Source organism: Pongo pygmaeus, chromosome X, assembly GCF_028885625.2.
Source record: "Pongo pygmaeus isolate AG05252 chromosome X, NHGRI_mPonPyg2-v2.0_pri, whole genome shotgun sequence".
NCBI classification, from domain to species: Eukaryota; Metazoa; Chordata; class Mammalia; order Primates; family Hominidae; genus Pongo; species Pongo pygmaeus.
The window spans coordinates 16,105,318-16,126,060 of NC_072396.2; the positions used below are offsets into that span (position 1 = coordinate 16,105,318).

At 38.4% G+C, this 20,743-nt stretch overlaps 1 protein-coding gene across 1 annotated transcript in view; it reads right to left on the minus strand.

Annotated features, from left to right (window-relative positions):
• Positions 1-3,958: 3,958 nt before the first annotated feature.
• CLTRN (collectrin, amino acid transport regulator) overlaps positions 3,959-20,743 on the minus strand; it is a 37,365-nt gene continuing 20,580 nt past the window's right edge. Inside the window, exons 5-6 of the mRNA XM_054471314.2 lie at positions 15,895-16,089; positions 3,959-4,768 (exon numbers count right to left, since the gene is read on the minus strand). Of these exons, the coding sequence (XP_054327289.1) occupies positions 4,612-4,768; positions 15,895-16,089 (352 nt within the window). The 3' untranslated portion in view covers positions 3,959-4,611. The remainder of the gene's footprint in view (positions 4,769-15,894; positions 16,090-20,743) is intronic.

Below are 20,743 nucleotides of genomic sequence, written 5' to 3' on the forward strand. Positions count from 1 at the left end.
GCTCTACTTTGCTGTTACATTGATTGTCAAGGTTACAGAACATCTCTGCTAGCATAGAAAACTTTTCCAATAAGGATATTTAGTGGAACAGACCTTCCCCCAGTGGAATAAATTCCCTCCGCAGCAGAATAAATAGTGAAGAAAATGGTCTCGTTATCAAAACGGGTTTGTCTCATGCCTTCAAAATAAGAAACATCTAGAATCAATGTTTCTCAATCTTCTTTTCGTTATTGTGGCCTTTTAGACCTTTTTCTTAATAGTTATCCCATGAAATTTTAATATCTTAGATATACTGTTTATCTGCTTACATACTGTGATCATTTGGAGGACTATTGATATCATCTGGACCTGTGTCCTCATCAAATCTCATATTGAATTGTAGTCTCCAATGTTAGAGGTGGAGCCTGGTGGGAGGTGGTTGGAACATCAGGGTGGATATCTTATGAATCATTTAGCACCATCATCTTGGTCCTGTTCTCATGAGAGTGAGTGAGTTACCATGAGATCTGGTTGTTTAAAAGTGTGCAACACCTCCCCCCTTGGTTTCTCTTTCTCCTGCTCCTGCCATGTGAGACACCTGGCTCCCCCTTTCCCTTCCACCACGATTGGAAGCTTCCTGAGGCCTCCCCAGAAACAGAAGTGGCTATGCTTCCTTTACAGCCTGCACAGCTGTGAGCCAATTAAGCCTCTTTTCTTTATAAATTACCCAGTCTCAGGTATTTCTTTACAGCAGTGAGAGAATGGACTAATACAACTACAAACCACTGTAATATCTCAAATTTTTTCTCCCCGCCAAGAACAATTTACACCCTGTTGAGAATGCATATCTTGGATTATGCTTCCTAGCACACACTGATTGAATTCAGCTGATGTTTCACCAGTTAAAGACTTCTCTATGCAAAGTCAAACTATTCTCCCGAAGTACACCACTCAAAAGAGCGTAAGATAGAGAATAATTATTTAGTAAGTCATGTCTTGTCAACCAACAGGTCAAATCTCATTCCTTTTCTAAAAATAAGGAAGCCTACTAATATTAAATAGCATATGGTTCCCAAGTCAAAATGGTGTTCAAGTCAAAAATCTTCTACCCACATATTCAAACTCTTCCACTTACAGAGAGAGGGGCAGGCTTTGCTCCCAGAAGGGATAAACTATGAGCTTGCAACAGCTACCACTTCATGTGCTTGTTTATTAGCACACATTTATTGCGCTCTGACTACATAGACTTTCAGCTTCACGAGGGCATGGATTGTGTTTGGTTTTGCTCAACATTGTAGGACAAAGGAAAGAAAGAAGGGTCCAACAATGATAGACTGGATTAAGAAAATGTGGCACATATACACCATGGAATACTATGCAGCCATAAAAAATGATGAATTCATGTCCTTTGTAGGGACATGGATGAAGCTGGAAACCATCATTCTCAGCAAACCATCGCAAGGATAAAAAACCAAACACTGCATGTTCTCACTCATAGGTGGGAATTGAACAATGAGAACGCATGGACACAGGAAGGGGAACATCACACACCGGGGACTGTTGTGGGGTGGGGGGAGGGGGGAGGGATAGTATTAGGAGATATACCTAACGCTAAATGACGAGTTAATGGGTGCAGCACACCAGCATGGCACATGTATACATATGTAACAAACCCGCACGTTGTGCATATGTACCCTAAAACTTAAAGTATAATAATAATAAAAAAAAGAAAGAAAGAAGGAAGGGAGAAAATAAGGAAACGGAGAGAAGGCACTCTGGTAAGTGACTTGAACACTACCTCTAAGAGTATTATATTTAGTGTGAAGATACAAACACATAAACAAGTATAAAAAATGAAGTGTTATAATCATTATAAATAAAAATGTGTAGACATAATCAAATTACAAAGCAATAGTTAATTCTAACTGGTTGGAGGTCAAGGGCAAAGTGAAGCGGGTTACAAAAATGTTATGAAGACAAGACTGCATTAGGACTTTTGTGGGCCCTAAAACACTCTTGCCTTTGTGGTCCCCTTCCTCTATAGAAAATATATTTAAAAATAATAATTATAGTACAATGAAATGAGTATAATTATCTGGGTGTTCTAGCAGCCCATATCCCGATGTCTGGCAAAGACTTCCTGAAATCAAAATGTTTATGTGAGAAAGACCCTAAGAACAAGGTACAAGAGTGGCTGAGAGGTAGGGTAGAGAAAACATCCTGTTCAAAAGCTGGAAGTGAGAGATCTATGTACGACTGGATGGAAAAGAGAGAGAACTTGCGAGAGATGAAGATAGGGAGGGAGGTGGAGATGGAGGGGGTGTCAAACTTTAGCAGGCCCTGTGTTAAGGGGTCCGGCTTTAGCCTAAGGATAATGATAAGCCATTTAAAAGTGTCTGTGTTAGGAACTAACAGGACCAGGTTTACATTTCGGGCATTCATTCAGGCTGTATCACAGACAATGGACCGGTAGATATTCTAGGGGGACTTCTGGGCTCCCTCTTCTAGGCCAATACACCCATCCCTAGCAGCTAAGAATATTGGCTATTGAAGGCTCACAGCTGAGTCCTTCAATGGGAATTGCATCCAGCCACGGTGAACTGCCTTTTTCAAGGATAAGACCCTCTCCCAGAAGGCACCCACAGGCATGCCTGGCCAATGTGGAGATACAAAGGCCCTGCTCCCTTAACTCAATCAGGAATAGCCCCAGCTCCTGAGCTTCCTGAAAGATTGGCTGAGGCTTCTGTTGTAACCATGTTTCTGGTTGTTTCTCCCTCTGCCTAATCCTACTCTATTTGTTACCTGTTGCTGCCACAAACTTAACAGCTTAAAAAAATACACATTTATCATCTCACAGTGTCCATGGTCAAGAGTCTGGGCACAGCCTAACTGGTTCTTCTGCTCAGGCTGCAAAGTGTAGGTCAGACTGCATTCTCATCTGGAGATTTGAATGGGGAAAAATCTGCTTCCAAGCTTCCTCCAGTTGTTGTCAGAATTCATTTCCTTGTTGTAAGACTGAGGATCCCAGCTTCTTGATGCCTGTTGGTTGGAGGTTGTCCTTGGTGCCTAGAGGTCACCAGCAATTCCTAGAGCAAGCTTGTCTAACCTGTGGCCTGCGGGCCGCTTGCAGCCCAGGGCAGCTTTGAATGTGGCCCAACACAGATTCATAAACATTTTTGGTGAATTTTGTTTAGCTCATCAGGTATTGTTAGTGTTAGTGTATTTTGTGTGACCCAAGACAATTCTTCTTCTTCAAATTTGGCCCAGGGAAGCCAAAAGATTGGACACCTCTGTCCTAGAAGCTGACCAGTTTCTTTCACATGGGCTTTCCCAACATGGCCACTTACTGAATCAAGACAGCAAGAAGATCTCAAAAACAAATCTACTAGCAAGACAGACTCAGATGTAATATAAAGTAATAGCAGAAGTGTGACATCTCATCACCTTTATTGTATTCTATTCATTAGAAGCAAGCCACAGGTACCATACTCACTGAAGGGGAGGGGATTATATGAAGGCGTGAACACCAAGAGATGGGAATGATGCGGGCCACCTTAACATCTGTCCGCCACACTTTGCCTTCCTCACTCCTTAAAGGTGTATCTCCTGAGTGCATGCCCCAATAAACCTGCTGTGTGCAGCTACCTATCTTAGAGTTTGTATGCAAGGAGGTACACTGGAGGCAGGGAAGTGAGTTAGAGACTACTGCTGTAACTTTAACTATGGGTGATAGCAGTGGGAAATTGAGTAGCAAATTTTATTTTCATTAATAAATGTATAATCATTGTTCTTAGAATTTAGAATTATTCATGGCCTATCTGGAAATAGAATCAACCTAAAAACTACAAGGTGTCTTCAAACAAGGATACACACAACAAAAATAATTCATTTCTATGGTTGTAGAGCAGATTAAAGATAACTAATAAAAACAAGACTATGTTCCACAGTGTGAAAATAAATTTCAGACCACAATCAGTCACACAATCGAAAAGAGATGATTATTACTTTATTAAGTTAGCACAGATTGGACTTTTACAAATTGTAGAAATGGTCAACAAATAGAATTGTCCTATTAGGGGCTGATATTCAGAAAATATATAATCAACTGTTGGTGTGCTAACAGGATAAAATTCTACCCTGTATATCAGCACTTCCATTTTTATCCATCCATTTACAATAATTACTTCTCACTTTTGTTTACTTAGTCATATACAGAGTGATATAAGTGATCGTCAAAAAGGATCCATTTTCAATGATTTCTACACCACATTATATGTATTCTCCACTGGAAAATTTATTTTTCCTTAGGTCTTTGAAGTGTGAAAATATATATATAGGCCGGATCTTATTTCTAAAAATGCTTAAATCAATAACTACAAATACCACATGACCACATTTATACACTATATTGTCAGAAAAATATTTTAGAATATTTTGAGTCGTGAATAGCTTATGATTTCAGTGGTGTTGGTGGGTATAATTGATTGCTTTTCACTTTCAAGCACATTCAAAATTTATTACAAAAAAAGAATGGTGAAACAAAATATATGATCTGCTCTTGGTATTTCAGGATGCTCAGCAGTCACACAGAAACAAATGTTTAATTTCTTGAGGAAGCAGAACAACAGCCCTTCAGAGAGGGGTGAGCCTCTCATCCTCTGTCATGAAGGCATCATTAATATGCCCTCCCTTCATGTCCAGGGGATCAGAGGGGATGCCATTTTCAATTGTGATCATGTTTTCACACTTATCTTCAGCGTCATCCACTTCAGATGGTTCTTTGTTCTTTCTAAAAGCACATAAAAAAGAGTGATTGGCATCTAGAAGGACCATAACCATGGTTGCACATGGTCTTCTGTACGAACATGGAGAACAGGAAGGGGAATAGGCACCTTAGAACAATGAAATAATTTAATGATATTGTGTAATTTTCAAACAAATTTCAAAGACCATGAAGAGTTGGTGAGGTGAAAAGATACTATCAAGATGAGAAGTCTGTATAGATGACATATACATAGTGATCAAAACAAGTGGTCTTATTTAGAATACTAAAATCAATATAGATGAATATGTATATGAATGAATATAAGTGTATATGCACATATATACACATAGACATTCACACACACAAATTGCATGAAGTAATGTGAAGAAAATGCATAGTAAATTTGCAAGTTTAAAATCCATCTCTAGGAGAACTTAATAACAATTGAATTGCTAAAAGTAATAAATCCCTCTCATGGGATTTGACAAATTAATGGTCTGAAAATGTTGAGTGAAAATCAAATAGAAATGAGCTATCAGAAAGAAAATTAACATTACTTTGTAGAAAGTAAGTGCTATAAACTTCAAATATTGCTGCTTGGCTCTACTCATTACAAAATAATTGTGTTAATTTGCAAGTCACGATTTTGGAACTCAGAACACACTTTCCCTAATTACTTTACAACTTGTAGTTATAATTCCAGGTCACTCCAAAAATTCCATATGACAGGATAAATTCTTGAGTTTCTAGTAGTTTCACCCTTTGTAGACCTTGCTGACCCCAACCCAAGTAATATGCAGATCTGTAATATTTCTTTGGAGTGTGGAAAACTGTAGACTCAAATTCAAAGGTTTTTCCGGTCTTTTGTGAAAGACTAAAACAATGAGACAATTATGCTTGATATCATGCAGTAAAAGAAAAAAGAGAGGTGGATGCCTCTAGGCAACCAGAAGAAGGACGGGTTTCCCTAAGGCTTATCACAGGTTGGATGTTGGAGCACCACTCCATGGTGACACCATGGAGGCATGATGTTAGGCATGAGGCTCCTCGACTTGCAAAGGATTCTCTTGTCCCACAAATTTGTGGAAATGCCAAATAGCAGAAACGAAGAGATCATCTGGCTGAGATTTTGGGCACTGCAGTGGTGACCAGGGTAGAGTCCCACCACTATGAGGGTCCCTTAGAACCTTGGTGAGTCTCTGACAGGTGAGGAGATGGTGAAAGTGCCCCAATGATGACCGAGATGGAATTCCTATTAGTCCTGCATGAGAATGTGCTTTAAAGGATATGGTGCACATGTACCCTAGAACTTAAAGTATAACAAAAAAAATTTTTTTTTAAATCATCTTTCCCACCCACATGATTTTCCTGACTCCATTCCTGTCCTCTGTATCATTTTCCCCTATCAGTTTTATTGAGGTATAATTGACAAATAAAAATTGTATATATTTTTAAAAAAAGAATATGGTGGAAGAAAGTGGAGAAAAGAGAAAGCTCTTTTTTTATAGAAGAATGCCAACGAATATAGAAAGAGTAATAGGAACAAAAATCACCATATAATAATAATCATTGATTCTGATGAGGATTATCAATGGATACTAAACCATTATGTGAGAGACGGTTGGAGAACAGGATAGTCACATGGTTTCAAGATATCACCCCCATAAGCAAAATATCAATTATAAAAGGACACTTGTATTTTGCTAAAAGAGAAATCTAGTGAAAATTTCCAACAATGAAAGAAACTGACAAGTCTGTCCTGATGTGATACACTGAGTAGATCACATATATGTTTTTCCGGTGTTCCAGCCCCGCCCCCTCCAATTTGTTTCGACCTGAATCTCATAATGAGGAGCCTAATCAGAAAAATCCAAATTTAAAAATGTTTTGCAAAACAGCTGACCTGGACTCAGCACAGAGTAGGCATTCAACTCTATGGGTAGATGAATCAATGAATGTAGATTAATGGCTGACTGGCTGGATAATAAATATATGGATGGACAGAAGATGGGTGAGTGGCTGAACAAATGATGAAAGGTGGATGGACAGATGGATAAAATAATCAATGAATGTAGTTCAATTGCTGGTTGGCTAGATGATATATTAATGGCTGTCTGGCTGTCTGGCTGAATGGATGGATGGATGGATGGATGGATGGATAGATGGACAGATGATAGATGGTACATTGAACAATTAGATGTATGTATGTATGGACTAATGTTGTAGGTAAAGTTACTCAGGCAGTAGCCCTAGGTAGACCTTGAACGGGCTTTACCACAAGATAGAAAGAAGGAAGGAAGGAAGGAAGGAAGGGAATTTTACACACAAGAAATTTCTTGTATCTCTTGTATTTTAGGCTTTGCTGATGGTTTATTAAATAATTTCAAATAGTTGTTCATTTAAAACAAAGGTAAAGTAGCATTCCAATTCTGTAGATCCCAATGTCATCATTTGAAAGTATTTTACCATTGCATATGCCACCATCAAATATCACAATTAAACACAATAGGCAATCACTGAATTGCAGATGCCACATTTTAAACATTTATTAATAAAACTTCTGGCCCAATGCTGGGTTGAAAGTCAGGAGTTGTGGTCCTAGAGACCTAGGGAAAGATAGGCTGCTATATTTTTCCATCCTTGGGGTGAAGACACCGCACTGGTCATGGCAAGCATCAGCAATCAGCAATCAGCATGGGTTGGGGTGGACATAGATTTTAATGTGATGAGAGGATCCTCCCAGGTGAAATTACCCACCAGAGGATTAGAACACTTTGGTTCCTCTTCCTATAGACAGGTGTATTGTTCACTTTCCACGTCCTCCAGAAAGCAAAGGAAATCAACATTCTATAACCATCAATCACATCACTTCCATTCATAGTATCCAACATTCACTAACAGCTATATTTTGAGTGTCTACTATGTGTATGGAAGAGATACAGTCCTTGTCCTAAAATGAACTCAATGAAAGGGAAAAACGACATATATACTCATCCTCCCTCTCCCCATTTTAATGCTTTATAAGAGAGAGGAATGTTTCTTCTAAAGATGAAGCTGTAAGTAGCAAATGTCTATTTATAAATCATCATTTAAAATGGCTATCTCATGTAAATTCCCCCAAAATCACTCCTCATTGGGCTTGGAGTGAATAATAATTTTCCACAACAATAAATAGATTGTGGACAGCCAAATTTTACCCTGATATTTGTATATGTCAAGTATGAAACCTGTATTACAAACATTTTAGTAAAGGGAGCATTCTGAAGTAGGTGGCAATGCAATAGTAGTCTTAGAAATAATAATTGCCAGGGCCTATTTTCCAGTTTCTTCAGTTAATAAAAAAAGTATTTATGGAGTCAGAAGAAAAATGACAAAGAGCTAGACGTATGTGATGATCATTACAAGGAATCTCGCTTCCCCCTTCCCAGCAACAAGGAAAAATGATTCAACAGGCATCACAAAAGAATGGGGGAAAACTAAAAAGGAAGATGTAAACAAATGAGGACAAGTTTTTCTTCTTTAGAATAAGAATAACATCTCAACCAAAAAGATTCCAAGGGGAATTGCTATGGAAATTTATCAAACTGAGCTGTGTCAGTGGCAAATTAGGTGCATATTGTTCTTTTACAACCATAGATCCAGTTGCAGAGTCCTGGCATTGCTGGGCTTCACCAATTGCAGTGTCAGGAACTTGCTGCTTGGTGGACATGATAAGCAGCTCAAAGGTTATCTAACAGTAATATATCACTTTGTCACATTTCATAGCGTTTGCTGTAATAAACTGATTCACTACCTGTGCATTGCTTTTACTAAGAATAATAAAACTTAACTATCTTTCTGGATCATTCTGATTTGATGTTCTGCTAAAAACATGAGTTCTTTTTCCTGAAAGCTAAAATCAAGTGTTAATTACTTCTGCTATTCCTGCAATGTCAGGGGGTTCAGGAAGAGGATGAAAAAACTGATTAAAATTCCTGGAATGAGCTCCTAGGAGCCTTGAGAGTGAATATCTCTCATATACCTCATAAATATAGAGAGAAGAGGGGCAAAAGAGGGGAGAAAAGAAGCATCACGTGTGGCCCTCAGAGCTAGGGGATGTTGAGGAACGGGGTTTGCTCTGTTCTAAGATAAAGTAATGGTGCCAAAAGCAGGAAGAGCATTTCCATCCCCCTTCAAACAAAATAGAGCTGACTGCCGGGCGTGGTGGCTCACGCCTGTAATCCCAGCACTTTGGAAGGCTGAGACGGGCGGATCACCTGAGGTCAGGAGTTCGAGGCCAGGCTGGCCAATATGGTGAAACCCCATCTCTACTAAAAATACAAAAATTAGCCAGGCGCGGTGGCGCATGCCTGTAGTCCCAGCTACTCGGGAGGCTGAGGCACCAGAATTGCTTGAACCCGGGAGGTGGAGGTTGCAGTGAGCAGAGTTCGCGCCAATGCACTCCAGCCTGGGCAACAGAGGGAGACTCCATCTAAAAAAATAAATAAACAAATAGAGCTAAAGAGGCTGGGTGTGGTGGCTCGCGCCTGTAATCCCAGCACTTTGGGAGGCCGAGGTGGGCAGATCACAAGGTCAGGAGATCAAGACCACCCCGGCTGACACGGTGAAACTCCCTCTCTATTAAAAATACAAAAAAATTAGCCGGGCATGGTGGCAGGCGCCTGTAGTCCCAGCTACTCGGGAGGCCGAGACAGGAGAATGGCGTGAACCCGGGAGGCGGAGCTTGCAGTGAGCCAAGATCTTGCCACTGCACTCCAGCCTGGGCGACAGAGCAAGACTCTGTCTCAAAAAAAAAAAAAAAAAAAAAAAAAAAAAAAAAAAAAAAATAGAGCTAAAGAGCCAAGACCCAAGAATAGCCAGAAAGACAATAAAAGACAGACAAACATGATTTTCAAACAGGACAGAATCAATTATTGGGGAATTGAGACCGTCCTCAGAATTGCTCTGGATGATTCTGGGGGGAAATAGGGTTACTGGAATGATTTGAGTGGGCATTGTAGCACAGTGAGATTGATGGACTTTGAAATCAAACCTATCTGGTTTTAAATCCTGTTACTATTACTTTCTAACCATGTGACTGTAGGCAAGTTGCTTTACATGTGCCATATAATAGCAATGATAATGCTAATGATAATATTAAGTATTTATTACATGATAGAAATCAGACTAGGTGTTTTGTATGCATCATCTCACTTAATTCTTACTGCAATATTATGCATATTTTATTATCACTGTTTTCCAAATCCATCGTTTTAACCACTCAGCCATGACTACGTGCCTCATCCCTGTTTTTCACATGAAGGAACTGACACTCAAATACGTAGAGTAACTTGTCTTTCAGAATGAAACAAGATTGGTGAAAGGAGTTGACCTAGAACTCTATTTACTCTCCCCAGGCTTTACTCAACACACTTACATTAGATTTTTATCAGGTATGTATATTTAAGAACAGCAAAGAAAAACACTTGTTATATTCGCTATGACATTACTCATTTTATTTACACCTCTATTTTTAAGACTATTCATTTAATTAAGACTTTATAAGAATATGGTTTCAGGATATAAAAGTGTTGACTGAGCCACATCCCCTTGTGTGAAAAACAAGATCTGTGGAAATCCAAATGCATTTTTATTTACTATTGACCTTATGGGAATATAAGTATAACTAGAAACAAACCAAGCAAATTTACTAATGACTCTACTCAGCTGGGAGCATTAGCTAGGGTTCTATGTCCTAAGTCTTTGACCTGGCTTTGTTACTATAAGATTACAATCTCCTTCTAGGCAAGGACCATCCATGTTATTTATGTTTGTCTCATCCACAATACATACTATAGCTCCTATCACGGAATGGATGGTCAATAAAACAATAAAATATTTTTACTTATCTGGGCTTTGGTTTCTGGAGGGTTGGATTTGGATCATTGTTAAGGTCCCTTCCTAAGACCCAGTTGTGATCTTAGATCCAACTAAGGTCTAATATTATAACAGTCTATTTATATACTGGATTCAACATCAATTCTAGTATGTACATGTAAATCTGAAACAGTGCTGTGTCCATGACTGTCCTTGTAAACTACAAAGTTCCATGTTATATAAAATTAGCACTTTATAACTGCTTTTTATGGTCATGCTAGTAACTTAAATTGATATAGCACTTTCTAGCATGTAAACCACTAGGTATATTCTCTGATTTTGTCTTCTCATCATTACACTATTTAAGAAAATATTATCATCATTTTCCTTATGTGACCTGCTCAAGGACACAGCTAACAAATGCCAGAGCCTGAGACTGGAACCCAAAACCAAGAGTCTTAGTTTAGGGCTCTATTAAAACACACATCACATTATCAAGTTCATCACCATCACCATCACCAACATCACCATCACTATCACTATCACCATCATCATTATCACTACCATCATAAAATTGACCATATAACTAACACATCTACTTCTAGGCTGTGGCTAGACACTAAATCTAGTAGAGACATTATTGTGAAGTACATGCAGTTCATCTTGGTTGCCTTCCCACTTGTTCTGCTCCCTAATTGTTGCCCCAAATTTTAAAAATAGCTTTTCCAACTTCTTTCCTTCAACAAATCTCTCATTTTCACAAACTGCTATTCTCAACTAGAGGGCAATAGAGAAGCAACCTATTCTAGGTATTTCACAAAGAGGTGGCAGCTGTAATGGTGTGCTAGATCTGGCTGGTACAGGTTTTCAAAGGCTGATTGCTAAATATTCAGAATTTTTCAGCCTTGATGGGAAATTGGCAAATGCTACAAATCAGGGTATTTATTCAGAATTTTTCAGCCTTGATGGGGAACTGGCAAATGTCACAAGTCAGGGTATTTATTCAGAATTTTTCAGCCTTGATGGGAAACTGGCAAATGCTACAAATCAGGGTATTTTTCAGAGAACTGGTTAACCAATTCACCACTATTGTGGTGACCAGTAGACCTCATAGGATTATTTGCATTTTAAAAAAGTGTTTATTCAGCATGGTAGTGGCATCAAAACAGACACATAGACCAACGGAACAGAATAGCAAGGATAGAAATAAATCCATGCACTTATGGTCAACAGATCTTCAACAAAGATGGCAAGAACACACAATGAGGAAAGAACAATCTCTTCAATAAAAGGTGTTAGGAAAACTGGATATCTAGATGCAAAAGAATGAAACTGGATTGTTGTCTCACACCATATATAAAAATCAACTCAAAATAGATTAAAGACTTAAACCTAAGACCTGAAACTGTAAAACTACTAGAAGAAAACATAGGAGAAAAGCTCCATGACATTGGTCTGGGCAATGACCCCAAAAGCACAAAAACAAATTCAAAAATAGACAAATGGGATTTACATCAAAATGAAACGTTTCTGCACAGCAAAGGAGTTAATATCCAAAAATTTATAAGAAACTCAAACAACTCAATAACAAGAAAACAAGCCAATTTTAAAATGGGGAAAGGATGTGAATAGAAAATTTTCAAAAGAAGACATACAAATGCCCAAAGGGTACATGAAAGAATGTTCAACTTCACTAATCATTAGGGAAATGCAAATCAAAACCACAATGAGATACCACCTCACGCCTGTTAGAATACCTATTATCAAAAAGACGAAACATAGCAAGTGTTGATGAGGATGTGGAGAAAAGGGAACCCTGGTACACTACTGCATGGAATGTAAATTAGTACAGCCACTATGGAAAACAGTACAGAAGTTCCTCAAAAAATAAAAAATAAACTTCCATATGATCCAGCAATCCCACTCTGGGTATATACCCAAAAGAATTGAAACCATTATGTCAAAGAGATTTCTGCACTTTTATGTTCAACCCAGCACTATTCACAACAGCCAAGGTATGGAATCAACCTAAGTGTCCATCAATGAATGAATGGATAAAGAAAATGTGGTACGATGAAATACTATTCAGCCTTTATAAAGAAGGAAATCCTGACATTTGTGACAATACGGATCAACCTGAAGAACAGTATGCTAAATGAAATAAGCCAGGCACAGAAAGACAAATGCCACATAAATAAGTTGAATTTATATGTTAATTATTTGATTTAGCCATTTCATAATATATACATATATCAAAACATCACCTTATATGCCATAAATATATATAACTTTTATTTGTTAACAACACCTTAATAAAATAAAACAAGCATTTAATAAAATCCCAAGCAATGAGTTGGTGAATTGGAGAAGTTTCTACAGTATGATGGAAAATACCAAGATATTTTCCACAATATCTTGGTGGAAAAGAGATCCTTTCCCAGCACCTCTTAATCATAGCAATGGCTTAAGCTGATCTTGGATAATAATAATTACTGCTTATTTAGTGCACACTATATCCTAGGTACTTTATACACATTTATGTCAGTCAATCCTCATGAAAGCCCTGTGAAACATCATCTCCCTGTTGCAGATGGAGAAACTGAGATCTCTGGAAATCAGGCGACTCAACTAAGATTATACAGGTAAAGGGCACAGCTGGTATTTGAGTTTATCTAGTTTGGGCTCCATTGGTTGCACACTTGCCACTCACTGTCCCTGAATAATTAATATAATGGTGTTATTGGCAAAGATAACAGAATTGTTAAAGCTTTGCTGAGAAATTTCCTCAATAGTAAGTTTAGATATATATATGTGTGTTAGATGACTCTGGCACTCTTCTCCATAGAAGCAGAATGGTGACTTAGATAATCCCATGGTCCCTCCAGGTCTTCTAAGCTTAAGATTCTGTACCACAAAAACTATGTTCATTATTATCTAATGTATGGATTAGATTGTTGAACATTCCTTTGACTGTCTTCCTCGAAACTAAAGGTTTTGGGTGCAACTCCTATCTTTTCCATGATTAGAAAGGGCTTTCATTGCAATTTTCAGGGCTCTCCCCACTTCAAACTGCATCCTCTCCTCACATTTGAAGCAACATTTTGTCCAGGAGACACCCACCACAAATTGTGTCAAACTTAAAACACAACAAACAATTTATCTTCAGAAGGTTGTCATAATTTTCGTGACTATATTTGCTAATTATTGATGCTCTCCCGGTTTACACAAGAGATGTGTCCATCTGCTTTCCCAGTTTGAACATGAAATAAATTTGTGAAGGCAAGGTTGTGACAACAGCTTCACTTCTCCAAGGCAACAAATTATGATGCTACACACCCAATTATTATATTACTGCAGAATCTGCTCAGAAGGAAAGAGATAGCTGATCCCAGCACAAACTAGCTGAAAGGCCAGCAAATGGCAAGATCATAAAATAATAGTAACAGCTAACACTTATTGAGCACTCACTGTGTGCCAGATACCACTCTAAGCACTCTATGTATTAACCCTTTTTATCCCACCAAGTTAATTATTTCCAGTACACCTCACTGTCACTCTAGAAAAGTTATCTATTCACAAACAGTAAAGATAAACTTAACCAGCCTGAGTCTAGCACCACAAATTATATTCTCCTAAGCTCAGTTTCCCTGACTCACTGTGCTTCCTGATATTCATACAGTTAATGGATTATATACAAGGGCAGAACCTAAGAGATAAATACGTTGAGTCTAAGCAATCTATCTCCAGAGTCCATTCTTCTAACTCCTACACTATACTGTACTAGTGAGGAAATTAGAAACCAAGTAGATGGAGTGAATTCACTAATGTTACAGTTGTTGGAACACAGAATCACAGCATCTCAAGATTAATACAAAACAAAAACATTAAGCACAGGTATTCAAGCATTGCATGAGAATATTTCTCAATATTTTCAAAAGAAAAACCAAATGAACATCTTGTACCAAGTCTCTTTGCATTACATGCCATGCCAAGATCATCAAAAAAATCAGGTAAGTGTAACTTGATCCTAATCTTTGAATTTAATTTGAGGAATAGACATAAACCATATTTATTTCATAGCATTTTACTTATCATTTGTGAATAAAATTACAAAGCCCAAGATTTAAAATTATTACCTTCTGCTAGTTACTAGGGTGAAACATATGGAAAGTAGTAAACTTCAAGAGGAGCATTTAGTCAAACACATACTTACTTAGCCAAACACATCCCACATGTCCCATGTAAGAACTAACACTTTTAAAAACCATGCCCCTGTTATTTTCAACTGCATGTCACTGTAATTACCACTTACCAGAATTATTCTTCCTTAGTATCAGAAAGGAAGGTTTACAAGCATTAAAGTCTAGTGAAAAGCTGAGGATTTTTCCATCTTCCCCCCTGGATCAGAGGTACTGGTTAACAAAATCATGCTGAGAAATCCTGTCTCCTCTTCTTCTCCACTACCTCAGTAACTTCCCCACAGGTCTTAAATTCCCTCTTGAAGCAGTATCAATAATTTAGACATCGAAGTTTGCAAGTGCCTCCAGAATCTAGGTAAATGAACTCAATAAGTGAAACTCTACCTATAAATTGTTAAATTGAAAGCTCTCAAACTCAATGAATAAGAATGACCTGAGTATTCATTAAAATGCATCCCTTCAGAGATTCTAATTTAGTGGGTCTGCAATAGGGCCAAGGAACCTACATGTTAAACAAGTGTTCCAGGTGATATCTGATGCTGAGAGTTGATTTAAAGGCCATGAGCAACACAGCTCTATTCAATATCATAGGCACACAAGGGATGAGTGTCCATCAAAGGGAAGGAAGTATAAAACAGTACAAAGGCATCTGGGACAAGATGGTAGCCTGCATGCACTGGGCTAAGAAGAGGTAAGCCAAGGTAGGGAGGCATGGAACTATGAAACTGCTGGCATTTGGATGTGGATGACTACCAAAGATGAACTCTGCCTACCCAAAAAGTCTGTTTAGCTCCTTATATCTAGCTTACAAAATCACAACACAGATATTAAAATCAAGCCTGGATATGAAACATTTATGTGGTACAGAATAGAGGGAAAGGTAGTCATGGAAGGAGCCTAGTTAAGTAAGGGACACTGGACTCTAAAATATATCTAAAGAAAAGAGCATAAGTGATATTTTTGAAAATCACCAATTTTTTCAAAGTTTCAAATTTAAGGCATTATCTTCAGCCAGAGGAAAATCCTCTCCTGATTTGTCCAAGTCATGAGGAAATAAGAAAATGCTCTTTCAATCACTCCTTTTAAATATCTTACCTTCTACGTTGCCAGATCCCTGATAAAATCAGTAGTGTAATTGCAACTATGACGATGCAAAATATCACACCAAATATAATAATCCAGATGGGCACAGATGGGTCCATGGGTGGTGCAAGTGTGGAAGGGATTTTTAAAAATTCCAGAGTTTGGTCATTTAGAAAGAAGGCATTGTTGATCCGGTTCTTGTTCGTTCTAAAATGCAATGATTATTAAAAATAAACAAAATAAGACAGAAAAAAAAAACTATTAAGACAAAGTACAAACCTGTTTCTCCATGATTATAAATATCTCTATAAACGAAGCATCCTCCTGGCAGGAGACTTCAAGTTGACTAAAAAGTTTGCTGAGGGCAATCATGCCATAGTTTCTCTTAAGTTACAACACTAGCTGCCAGAGGGATACCCATGTATCCACTGCTGCCCCCATTGTTGTGAATGTCCAGAAGTCCTGAGCTTTGAGCTCTGTCCACCATGTTTTATTTCCTGAGAGGTAGTAAGGTAGACGGAGGGACTCGTCTCTGGAGGTAGGGCTCTAACCCTGGACCAAATTGAGGACTAACTAAAACAGAGCTAGGGGGTGGCGGGGAAGCAGCTTTCCATCAGACATGCCCACCAGTGTGCCATGTCAGTTCACCATTGCCATGGCAACACCTGGGAGTTACCACCCCTTTCCATGGCAATGACGTGATGACCCCAAAGTTATTACCCTTCCCTAGAAATTTCTGCATAAACTGCTCCTTAATCTACATGTAATTAAAAGTGGGTATAAATATGACTGCAAAACTGCCCTGAGCTGCTAGTCTCTGCCTACAGGGTAGTCCTGCTCTGCAGGAGCAGTCACAGAGCAGTAACATCACAGGAGCTATAATACTGCCTCTTCAGTAAAGTTGTTTTCTTCTACTTCTGGCTCTCTCTTGAATTTTTTCCCTGGGCAAAGCCCAGAATCCTCATGGGCAAAGCCTCAATTTGGGTTTCACCTGTCCTGTGTGAGTAGCATCTAGATTAGAATGACAAAGCTCTATTTAAGGTGGCTTACATAAATATCACAGCCCCCAAAAGTAAAATTACATGTAAAATATGGGTGATGAATAGGAGAAGTAAAGAAAACCAGAAGCAAAAATGAAAACATGAACCAGGAGTGGCTTCAAATTCACCAACTTGATCTTGATATTTTTTTCATTAATTCAACAAGCATTTGCCAAAAACTTATTAAATATCAAATACCATGCTAGATGCTGGAGATACAACGTGAAATTAAAGTACCAAGGAGCTTACGGTCTAGAAGGGTGACAGATCAGTAGATCCGCAACCACAGTGTGGTACAAAATGTTCTGTGAAAGAGGCAAATATGGGCACAGTGTGAGCAGAGGGAAGGGCCAAGTACACCATTGTGAGAAGTCAGAGCTGCTTTGCTGTGGAGGCCATTTTTGAGCTCTGTTTTGAGGGACAAGTAGGAGTTTTTAGACCAAAGTATGTAGTGAGCACAGGAATGGAGACAAGGTAAAGTAAGACTTGTTCAGTAAATTGCAAGTAGTTCCATAGGACTAAAGACATTAATGATTTAGGAGTTCAAAAGCTTAGAAAAATGTTACTTTTCCTAGGAAATATCTGCATTTTTAGTGGTGGTGGCAGTTAAGGAGAGGTTGGTAGCAAAGACTTATTTAATTGAAACCAAATAAGTGAATTTCTAACTGTAAACTGGAGAGTCCTTGGAGATATTTTATGACCTTTACTGAATTCATATTATGCAAGCTGCCTTTGTCTACCTCTAGAGCAGCCCTGGAAAACAGAAATATAATGTGAGCTTCGTGTGACTTAAAATTTTCTAGTAGCTGCACTAAAATAAACAGATGAAACTAATTTTAATAATGTATTTTTTCTCCAATATATCTAAGAAAATGTAATTTCAACATGTAATCAGTATCAAGTTGACTTTGCATGTTTGTTTGTTTGTTTTTTGAGACAGGAACGATCATGGCTCATTGCAGCCTCAAACTCCTGGGCTCAAGCAATACTCCTGCATCAACCTCCCAAGTAGCTAGGACCACAGGTGTGTGCCACCACACGTGTGTGTGTGTGCGTGTGTGTGTGTGTGTGTGTAAACAGGGTCTTGCTATATTGCCCAGGCTGGGGCTCCACAGGTGTGTGCCACCACACGTGTGTGTGTGTGTGTGTGTGTGTGTGTGTGTGTGTAAACAGGGTCTTGCTATATTGCCCAGGCTGGGGCTCCACATTTTATTTTGTACAATGTCTTTGAAATTTGGCTTATGTTTTATACTGTGAGCACACCTGACTTTGGACTAGCCACATTTCAGGTGCTTAATAACCACATTTGGCTGGTGGCTACAGTACCAGACAGCCCAAGTCTACAGCCTGATAGTATAGCTTGAGAATCTCTGCAGGCCAGCACCAGGCTATCAGGAAAGACTTCCTTTAGTAAATAAATAACTATGCTGTGGCATGATTATTCATGGATGTGAAAGTGAACTCTAGCCAGATAATCTACGACAAGGGATTTTTATCCAACAATGGAATATTTTATTTTGTCATAACCTAATATTGAACATCTGAGAGCACAAACTTTTCCGCAAAATAATGAAACCCACTGCTAAGATATAACTCAGAGAAAAATGAGAAGTTGCTCTGCATTCTCATTCTATCTTCCTAGTTGGTTAACCCTTTGTTACTTGCTCACTCTAGGCTTGGAATGTATTCTATCATCTCACAGACTGACTGGAAGTTCTAGCTCAGGTACATATTAAATCTGCTCCACCACTCGAATCACCAATTGGCATCAAGAATCATGTATATCTTTCAGCCAAGAGTGGTGTTGAATTAGGCCAGGCCCTCACAAAAGAACTAAAACAGACAGACATCTTGGAATTAGTTGGTCACTCCTTTACCTCATACTATGTATACTCTGTATTGGTAGAAAGTCCAGTACTCTGTTTTGCCCATTTCAATTATTTTACTTGAAATTAGAATTTTGTAATTCTCATTCTGTTGGCTATCCCCACTTCCTAAATAGTTTATCCTGCTAGGACCTTTGAAATAGACATTTTGTGAACAAATTCACGTACTTCCTGGACGTTCACCCTAAGCACTTTGTGTAAAGGAATGACCAACCAATTCTAAGATGTCTGTTTCAGTTCTTTGTGTACTCTGGTAAACAGGAAAAATCACCGGATATGGTGGCAGGATGCCTAGGTTCAAGTCCCCACTTTCTCTTTCTAGCATGGTGGCCTTAAATCAATTAATCTCCCTGAGCCTCAGTTTCTTCATTTATAAAGGAGAGATAATAGTAATTGCTGAAAAATTATTGGTGTTGGCTGGGTGCAGTGGCTCATGCCTGTAATCCCAGCACTTTGGGAGTCTGAGGCAGGAGGATCGCCTGAGGCCAGTTCAAGGGCAGCCTGGGCAACATAGTGAGACCCTGTCTCTACAAAAAAAAAAAAAAAAAAAAAAAAAAAAAAAAAAAAAATTAAATTAGCCAGGCATAGTGGCACATTCCTGTAGTCCCAGCTACTCAGGAGGCTGAGACAAGAGGATCACTTGAACCCCAGGAGTTCAAGGCTGCAGTGAGCTATTATCACGCTACTGTACTATAGCCTGGGCAACAAAGCCAGACTCTGTCTCTTAAAAAGAATACGAAAAAAACTGTTGGTGTCATTATTAAATGCCACAGATGCATAAGAACATTCCTTGTGAACCAAAAAGTTGTATGCAAATATTAGGTGGAACTAGTATTATTTTGCCCAATCACTTAGATTCTTCAGCCTTGAAATTCCTATTATTTGCTCTCTAAACACCATCTCCTTTTTCTCACTCTATCCTTCCTTTGTTGTATAGTTTCCTTTATTTTCATCCAATCCTGATGTGCCCTACTAATTCCCTGACATAAATTCTCATTCTATTGGCTATCCCCACTTCCTAAATAGATTCTCCTGCTAAGACCCTGGAAACAGACATTTTGTTGTGAACATATTCATGTATTAATACTTCCCAGACCTTCACCCTAAGCACTCACTCTTCCTCCTCCTATCAACTGAAGGACTGGTTTAACCCAGTGCCTTCATTTTCCTTGTAGCCCTCACAGATCACAAGACATGAATAAAATCTTTTTTCACATGAAATATGATATTTATGATTCTTACTCCCTAAGTGGTGAGAGTCTTAACAGTATTCTTAGTGGTCAAAGTGAAGAAGCAATTTAGTTCAAACTTTCTTGTTAGGGCAGATTCAACCATTTCCAATTGGTATAAATCCTCAGTGCCTTTGCTTCAGCAAAAGAAATAGATGATGTTCACAAAAACCTTTGACATTTGATTATATGCTCATTATCTTAAGTGTTAACATTTTACAGAGAGCTAATGAGTTATTCCAGTAGGTATTTATCCTTGGTAAAAATAATAATATGTATTTCAGTAACTTGTAAATCTTGTGTGGGGAGAGCTACTTTGTTTTGTTCTAGTTTATTTCCTGAGCTCATTTTTTGAGTATATCTTTGCCCAACATCAATCACATGTGGTATTTGAAGTTTGGACACATACTAAAGGCACAGTAATTGAAAGAAATACAAGTTGCATCCTCCTAATTCTTGAAAGTCTCGAATTCGTTTCACTTTTGAGTTTCTTACGATCATAAGAAGGGGAGGAGTACAACTGTCGGGAAGTCGGGAAAAATTGTGAAATACTTGAAATGGGCAAAACAGAGTACTGGACTTTTTCCTGATTGTCCTGCTGAGAGCACCTTTCTAGGCAATTTCCATCTCTTATGGTCTTTGAGCTACTTTGCAAATCCATAAGTTCTTGAAAACTAACATAATGTAAATGATTCTTGTCCATAGA